General features: G+C 40.0%; 1 protein-coding gene across 1 annotated transcript in view; it reads right to left on the bottom strand.

Annotated features, from left to right (window-relative positions):
* Positions 1–3,067: 3,067 nt before the first annotated feature.
* The window catches only part of LOC145499938 (protocadherin-1-like), a 9,462-nt gene continuing 2,962 nt past the window's right edge, over positions 3,068–9,567 (bottom strand). The window contains exon 2 of the mRNA XM_081479453.1: positions 3,068–5,717. Coding sequence (XP_081335579.1) covers positions 3,864–5,717 — 1,854 coding nt within the window. The 3' untranslated portion in view covers positions 3,068–3,863. The remainder of the gene's footprint in view (positions 5,718–9,567) is intronic.

The following is a 9,567-nucleotide window of genomic DNA, read 5'->3' as shown; positions in this document are numbered from 1 at the left end:
CTACAACTGACCAACATCACACAAGTCTTACAGCCAATACCATTCCGTGGGGGGAGGGGGGAGGGCAGTCTACAAAGTTCTATATACTGAGAGGCCCCTCCCCTAGGTCCAAGCCCTTATCCTTTTTATACCAGTTTGACAGAAGAGGTATCCCTCTCGTACATCTTTAATTGAAAAAGATACCCTTTTCACATAACTTTCATAACTGGCCCGTTATATGAATAAATCGCCAAAAAAAGAAGGCTTTTCGTCATTTTCATGTAGTGCCTAATAAATGAAATGATACAGCCATAAGGTGCGTCGCAATATTTCAATTAACGTCGCCTTTAAAATACCTAAATGACAGATTTTCCTACCTTTTGATAACGTGAAGCCTCAAAAAGGTACCCCTTTGGGGCGTGGCCTCCCCGTATAGGTTATTATAGGAAGTACCCCCTAACCCGGGATACCATCACGGCTAAACCGAGCAATCAGTTTATAACACCATCGTCTGACAAAAACTTTCTACTTGGCTCTGAAGACGACTTCCGCTCAGGTTGTCCAAGCGTCAGTCATCAACAACAGTACGTAGTTGTTTTGAGAAATATATCCTCACCTATATGATCATAATCAGAGGAACTAGTGTAATTATAGTCGCAAAACAATATCTAAGAGCAACTTTGAGAACTGGACCATCGAAGGTTTGCTTGAGGTGTTTGAGGTGCTAGAGTGGACTTGGCCATCTCGATCGTGCAGCCTCTCGAAACGGCGGAACAAAGTCGCGCCATTTGTCATCCAAGCAGAATAGGCCACGTTCGATATATCAACATTCTAATATGGCTCCGAGGCTTTCAGGACAAACTTCTATTTTTGGCGTCGTTTTCTTTGTATCCAAGTCTCTTTTGAGAATTAAGAGACAAAAGAAATTTAAAATATATACAATTTCGACCCGAAAGACTCGGAGCCGTGTTAGAATATGATATCGAACGTGGCCTATTAAAACCAAAATCAATCGTGAGTCGCTCGCCCACGTTCCTCGCGCTTTACTTCTGCTACAGGAGTTTCCTTGGAGTTTTCAGTGATTGGTTCATTGGATTGTCTGTCCTTTGTGATTGGCCAGAGTGATAACTTTGCTTTTGGTTTTACGACACTCAATTGAAAACTGCTTCAAGATTTGGGCAAACAGTAATTAGGAAACACATACACAACAATCAAAACGAAAACTTAAGTAAGCCGTTTTAAACATAGTACATGTACGTTTTTCAGCTGTATATTTTAGCATAACATTTTGAGCCAGTATCGCTAATATGTTTTTGGTTGAGCGTACACATAAGAAATACCGAGAACAGTGTGGTATCACGCTACAGAAGATTGAACTTCGCAATAAAGAATCCCTCTCAGCTGTGTATTTGTCAAGTTATCACCCAAAGGCAAACAATCAAACGATGGTTCTTCATATCATGCCACGGACCAACGCGGCTGAAAACACGCTATATAGGTACCCTCTGGCGCCATATCAACAAATTCTCACGGAATTTTAAACTTTTTGTTGGCTTTATTCTGCAAAGTACAACTAAAGAAGGAACTGGTTCACTCCTATATGGACGTGGTCGTTCGTCGTCGTCATCGTAGAGCGCACGCGCCCGCGATCCATGCCGCTAATCATGTTGACCATGAAAAAAGAGCTGCTTGGTTTTCTATTTGTATGCATGCATGTTGCTCCGTTCTTATAGTTATGGTGCTCCGCTTAGGGCCGCTGGAGCTCCGCTAAAAAGCATGAAAATACAGTAAATAAATAAATACACAAACGAGACATAAATTAAATAAAATTACAGCTCGAATAGAAGACCTTTTCTTCTAATATAAAGGGGATAGTCTTCTTGTATAACTGAAAGGCCAAATTCATGTTTGGTTTGGTCGAATATTAGCCGAAAAATTAGCAGACATTCTCTGTGTTGTTTTCATACACTGCTCTATAATCAAACGAATCATTCGCGTGGTTTGAACGTTAAAGCTATGGATCGCTCTGAAATATCTGCAGATATCATCCCTGTATCTGAGCACTGTATCACTGACTTTAAAACAGCTATTTTGTTCTATGGATTAAATTGTTCATAGCCGAGTAAATTCAGTATCGTAAAGCGTTTCTATGCATAGTTGTCAAATAGTCAATACTAGTAATTGCATCTTGTATACCTGACAAAAAGTACGTCCAATTGGAATCTGGTCACCGGTTACCGATTTTTAACTGTCTATATCAAAAAAGTGTCCCATTATTACTGCAAGTAGAGACATCAAGCGCGAAAGTTTCGGACGGTCGCTCGCATCCCGACCGCTAGTCAAGGGAAATGAAGGCTCCGGGTACGAGAATGAGGCTTATTGCAAACGTTTTATGTGAAATCGAGTTCGATAAGGATGGAAGAGTTTGTGCGAATCCCGGAGGGGAGGGGGGTGCTACCATAAATTTCGGATAGGTGTGTCCGGCGAAGGGTCTTAAACCCTGACCCTATTGAAGGATGAATCAAACGAAAGTTGATACCCTATTTAAGGCCCAAACCCGAAACGTTGCGTGACGATCCAAACGACTAACCGCCACGGAAAAACACAATCTTAATAAGATCGCTTTGCTAATACTTTAACTTAAACAGATCATTTGTTTTCCGCTCAACTGCGTGTTTACGCACTGCTATTTTAGCTGATACAATTTAGGCATCCTATCTAAGGATCACACCGGGAACGCTACTCCAACATGGGCGAAAATGATATCCTTTATAAGGATCGAGAACCTCAAAAACCATACCCTATCCCACGGCACATACCTATATAGCCCCCCGCCGCCCCCCTCCCCCCGGGTGCGAACATCCCTTATGTTGTTTGCGGCAGACTTTGCTTGCGAACGGACTCCCGGCGAGCGCGGAAAAAAAAAAGGAATTCGGCGAACGCCCCGCCCCAATCGCTTCGTTCTTCGAATTCTTCAGTTTCCGTCCTCGCCGGGAGTCTGTTCACAAGCTACGGCGGACTCAACCTGTCCACACCCCATATATGGGATACTGCGCCCAGATACCTTGCAACAGTTAAACAATAACCGTTTTCAACAAACATCTTGTGCCTTTTATTTCCGTTACTCAATTTGCGCTCTGAATATAAAAAATCAATTGTAATTATAATTGCGTATAAAATCAGCGTCTTATAACGACTATAACCCCTCCATTCCCTACAATAAGCAGAATTTGATTACAATCATATCCGGGATAAATTATTTCATCACAACTTTAAATGTTAAATTACTAAATTTCTACAAATTTCATTTCTCTATTTGCCTCTACAATCAGCCCGCTCTCACAATACAGTAAATATTCTATTCTTGTACAAAATGTAAATAGTGAAGCGAGACAACTTCTCACTTCTCTCCTTAAATTAATCTGAACTTGAACAAAAACGTATATGTACAACTTTGAGCGAAAGCACAACACCGTCCAGTGGGGAGAGGGTGAGGGGAGAGTTAGGTACCATAATCAACGTTCTTGTGTGGTAAATTCATGAAGAACATTTAGTCAGAGGTTAGCCTCACACATAATGATAAGTAATTTAACTTGGCGTTGTTAAATGCAGTCTACAAGTTAGATGCAAAGGAAGGTGATGATTTTTGTGGTTGAAGTTAACAATGTCGTTCTGGAAAGAAGGCGAAAAGAAAGCAAGGTAGAGATTGCCCAGGACAAATTCTTCTGTTCTCTTCCTCGTCTCCAAAGAACAGTATTATGATATTCTTTGTTATATGAATTAAGAAAAAGAGAAACCGACGATTTGTGCTCTCGCGTAACAAAGCGCTTCCGTGAAGCGTCCATTTAACTTAATGATTCACTCCGCATGAATACCAGTTCAGTCTACGTGAACTGGGGAGGGGGAGGTGGCATACCAGGGTTGGACTCTTGGAAACTCCCGCCATGACCGCTATCTAGTTCATCTTCACTACTGTGATACTCGACCATTGGCAGCTCAAACGGGTAATACATATCCGGTCGCGAATTACCCGTAGGGGATACCGTCCCCGGCGCAGCTTGATATGTCATCGTCGGGTGCATCTTTTTGATCGGGTTCGGGGATGCATCGATCGGTTGGTTACGATTGGTGAAGATAAAAGCCTCGGCCGCTTGGCGCGGGTTAGAAGTCGCTTGGTGGAACATTTTCTTGGACGCCTTCAGGGCATCTTCCCGACTTATGTCTGGCTCATGATAGCTACCGCGTTTGTTTTCTTCGTTATTTCTACGCCTGAACTTCAAGCAGAAAACTGCTATCAGGCAAACACTTAACAACAAGAAGCCGACGCACGCTCCAACCACTATGATCATCTTTATGTCCGAAAAGAAACCTCCATTCCCCTTTCGCGTTTCCACCACATCATTGTCCCCTTTCGTTGTAGCTGGAATGTCCCCTGGGAGACCGGAGGGCGGAGTTGCGGGAGTGATGAATTTGACCGAGATTATCAAACGTAGAAAAGCCTCCGTTTCGATGAACCCCGAGTCCGCAGCTCTGATTGTCAAAGTGTAAGCTTCTTCGCTTAGTACCTTTCTGAGTGAGATTTTCCCGTTGCGTTCGTTCATGAGGAATACTCGACGATTGTTTCCACTAACGATGGAGTATTTCACAAGACCGTTTGATCCAGAATCTCTATCGATCGCTTGTACTTTCAAGATTGTTTCTCCGATGAAAACAGCGTTTGACAGAGTCATGTTATGACTGCCTACCATTCCAACAAAAACGGGCGAGTTATCGTTCATGTCACTCACCGTAACGTTCAAAATAATATCCATTTCCACGCTTCCATCTGATAAAACGGCAGTTAACGAGTAAGAACTGTTCGCCTCTCGATCCAACATTCTCGTGGTTGTTAATATTCCCTTCTTTTCGTCTAGAGCAAAGTCGGCGGTATTCGTGACCAATCTTACACGAAGCGGTTTGTCTGGTGCTGCAGAAGTGAGTGAAATCCTTCCAATTTCCACTCGTTCAGGTTTATTTTCCGCCACGCTAAAATTATGGATGTGCTGCGAACATTTAACGACGACTTTTAACACAGTTTTTCCATGTCGAGGTACGCGGCCATCATCTCGAACATCAATGTTCACTGTAAAAGATGGAGTGAATACGCACCATAACTTCACGCGAACAAACACTTGCCCTGTATTATCAATGCCAAACCATTTAGCAAGGTCTTCAACGCTACCATTGCGACCACCTACGCGCACTCTTTCCACACCGTAGGTCAACTCGGAGTTTCTCCCATCATCTTCGTCGGTCGCTGTCGTCCTCGCGATAACCTCGCCTGGTGTGACGTCATCACCGATGTTCAGGTCGTAAACCTTCCGAGTGAATCTCGGAGCGTGCCTGTTGCTGTCGGCTAGCTTGACAGGTAGTATGTAGCTGTTCCTTTGTGACAGTGGCTTACCTTGATCTTCAGCCACGATTTTGATCTTGTACTGCGCACGTCGGTCTAGACTCAGTGATTGCCGTATTTTGAGGACATATTTGCCTGCGGACATCTCCTGTAACCTGAAATCTTGCTTGTGATGCTGTAGAGTGACCGTGACAAGGCCACTGGGTCCGCTGTCCTTATCGTGCACCGTTACCGAAGCAACGCCAGTATTGAGGTTGCTATCCTCGGGAATCTTACCCTGCTTGTCGAACGTGTTTGAGAGCAAAATCACGGTGATTTCTGGTTTGTTGTCGTTCTCATCAAGAACCTGAAAGCAATTTGAAAAGATCTGTTCTTTTAATACCTACACAAAAAGGTTAAGACTGCTTCCCAGGATCATCACTTTATAGCCCCTCTTTGGGTGGTCATTGAATCCATCCCCGGAAATATCTGTTGGAAGCGTCACGAAGCAGATTTTGTTTCACAACAGCGTAGACTTTGTGAAGTATATATGAAATAATTCATATTTGAACTGCGGTTGTAGATGAAAGTGAAGAATGATCATCGCAGTAAATTTTCCAATTTAAGAAATTGGAAAGAAGAAGCCTGATTTTTTTCAGGCTTCTTCTTCCCACTTGCTTAAATTGGAAAATTTACTGCGATGATCATTCTTCACTTTCAGCGTAGACTTTATTGGATATCCTCGTCAGGCTTAGAGGTTTTCTAAGTCTTCCCAAAGGCTTCAAGATGTTACAAGTTTTTAACCAGTGAAGTTGACACAACTTGCACTCATATTTATGACAGAGAAACCTAATTTACTAAAACTAACTAAATCAAATATCTTTGTTATGCATGAAAAGTAACTTCAGCTAATCGAGTTGCCCAAAATAAGAGATTTCATCATCGTATCTCGGTATGTTTACTTGTGCAAAAATTCCTATTCCGAGAGATTTCTATGCAAAGGAAAGAAAGTAAACAGACAGAAAGCTAACTATGATCTTGGTGTAGGTCCTGATGAAAAGTGAATTGAGTTTAAGACTGAACGCGAGCATGGAAATTTGAGTTTAAACTCACGGATTGAGAACAAAGGACCTCGAAGGTGTTAGAAATGTAGAGGTCAGCAAGATTTTAATGACTTTCAGAAAACTCCTCATTATGCATAAATGTGTGACCTCGATACAACCTAAAGTAAATTTTTACCTTTAAGGATATTGTTTCTCAGGAGGCACGTCAGCTGAAATCAATGACGTTTTTGGATGTAATGTTGACTAATGTTTGTTTCCTAAATGAAAGTAATGTAAATACCAACCGAAATAGAGTTCGTTGAAGTTTGATTGTTTCTCCTGATACACAGATTAAAGTAAACCTCAATAACGATGGAAGAAATACGTGTTTCGTTTCTCAGAGTTAACTAAACTTAAAACAATCCAAATTCCAGAACATTGATATGAACAGTTCTAACATGGTTCTGGTGCTGTAAAATCTTTTGTAAGCCAAAACAGACGGTAACACATAAAGAAAAGCTGTTAAAGTACACTCAGCTACGATAAACACACAAAATTCTCAGATAGTCTAGATAGGAGCATACAGAGTAAATATCATCAATTATCTAAAAGTAAATAAACCACAAACGATTTCCTTCAAAGCTGTTAGCATCTTTTCCGATGTTTTCTTTTCGTTTAACCTTTGATTGTCGGTTCAAATAACATAGAACGGAGCTCTAAACTTTTCTTAAAAGAACATATTTCTTTTCTACTACGCACGCAAGTTTGTATTCTATTTTCAAAGGCGAGCAAAAATTAGCAGTTTACTGGAGCAGCAAAATCGGCCTGGAAAAAATCGCTAGGTCTCATGCTTCATCAAATTCACAGCCCAAATTTTTAACGTTTATCTTTCGTAATGCGTCTCAGTCTTCCCCAAGCGCATCTTTTTTCCTTTTTGGTTTCTATTTACTTCGTTTCTGTTTTTCTACTTCAGATAGCTTTTATTTTAGACAACCTTGACTTGAAGATAGTTTTGCTGAACACAGAAAAAAAATACTATACATTAATGTTGGTAGACAATTCAGCAATTCGTTGTATGGCTGTACATGTCTACGTTTCTCTCTCCCAAAATACGTAAACTGATTTCCAGTTGATGCACATGTTTTCTTTTATTCTCTTTTCAGGGAAAAAGCTCGCTACCCAAACTTTGACAATTTGAAATTGTCAAGACGGCTTTTATTTCACTTTTGTTTTTCATATACCTACTTCATTCACGAGCAATTCCGTTGAATAATGGATCCACCTCGGTCATGGTCACATATCAATTTGCAAACTTGCGCCAAGCTTTTGTGTTTAGTGACAAACTTGTTCTGAACACGCCTCAAACAATTTCTAAACAAATTAGACATCACAAAACGAGTATATTTTACAACGCATTTAGCCTTTTTTTTCGGGTTGAATTCCCAGGAGTGTTGCTTGCAGTTAAAATAGATGCGTCGCCATTAGTATTGTTGAAACAGAATTTCCTTTGACCATTTATCACCTGATAATAGTAAATGTCATTGCGGTTTCCCTCAATACATGGTCATTTTTGAGCAACTAAGGACGTTTTTAAGGCTTGTGTGATTTGTAACATATACAGACCATTTTGAAAAACTTCCGAAACATTTTTACACGTTACGAATTTAGAACTAGTTTTATTTATTTCACTGTTTTGCCAAGTCACGCTTCAGATATTTTCGTCACCGAACAAAAATGTTCAAAAAAAGGAAAAGAAAAGAAAATGCAAAATAATGAAACGGAAATGGGTTTTACTGCAACCTCTAACCATATATGCAAAATAAAAGAAACACGTACACAACTTTTGTATGTTCCAAAAATAATTTTAATTGTGGCTCTTGAAATAGCGTTCTTTCTCTTTCAAACCATTTTTCAAGATTTCCGCCGTTCTCGACTTGAAGTTTGCAAGAACAAAAGCAGTAACAGCAGTTGTTTGCTAACCTTAAAATAGCTTGATCACCTATCGAAGTAGGCACCGAAAATGACAGTGGGCATACATGGCGAGGCGGTTCGTCTCGTGGTTCTGGTTAGCAATATATTGAACGACACCTTTTATAAATCGTAAACTTTAGGCCTTTTAGGCTGCGCCCTGAAAGATGATTTCAACGGTTGCTTTGGAATCGTTAAAATATGCCACCACCAAAAATAAGGGCATGTATCGGCCTCATAATGTAACCTCCGGTTTTAAGTTGGGTTTTGTGCCTTTGATCATCCAGAAAAACTTTCGACAGTCCGAGAAAAGTTGACTACATATTCTTGCCTCACAGTTGTCGCGTATACATACAACCATTAGAGATATAAACACGTCTGGTTCATCATTCTTTGATGTTTGCCCACCCTATTCAGGAGAAAGTTCTTTACTACATTGAACGATTTTCTGGAACCTTTTTTCTCTCAGGAATGACAAGGCGTTTTGGCTTATAAAAATAAGATTCTCAAAACAATAAATTTTCATAAACTAGAATAAAAATTTGAGGCCAATGTCGACTTGCAAGGAAAATCTACCACGCAAGCAAGAACCCTCCTGTATCCAAGAGGTGAAAAGAAACACAGCACTTGCGGCCAGTTGATTCCACTATATACAGTGTATATCGTCAAATGCTGCACTTTTACTTGAATTGAACTTGAGTGTTTTTGTTTCACCGTGGAGGATTCCAGACAATAGAGACGCCCCACAAGGGTAAAAATGATTTGACGTTTAAAAGCTACCATGCAGTCAAGAGCACAGCACAAGTACTTCATCATTGAGTGTCTGCCGAAAACAACGCTGCAGCAGAGTATGGTGGCCTAGGACTGCCATAACTAAAAACTCATTGTCTTAACAAGTTTCTTGTAAATTTATGTTTTATTTGCTTTTTCGGTTGTATTTTTTAGGTTTCTTTTACTGTCATTTTGTTTTGTTTTGTTTTTATCGCAAATACATTTTAATTTAAAATCAAAAGTAAATAAATCAAGAAATTAATTTAAATCAAAGAAAATATCTCAACAAACTAAATAAAAACAAAATGATTTTAAAAATGAAAGAAATTTCAAACGTAACCAAAATTTGCTGCGAAATAAATTTAAAAAAATGAAAAAAATAGTTTGAAAAAAAAAATTGTAAACTAAACTAAAAGCAAAATTGTCTATGGCCTA

Source organism: Orbicella franksi, chromosome 10 (assembly GCF_964199315.1).
Source record: "Orbicella franksi chromosome 10, jaOrbFran1.1, whole genome shotgun sequence".
Lineage (NCBI taxonomy): Eukaryota > Metazoa > Cnidaria > Anthozoa > Scleractinia > Merulinidae > Orbicella > Orbicella franksi.
Note: the sequence above shows the minus strand (reverse complement) of the source record. Positions and strands in the feature narration are given on the sequence as shown.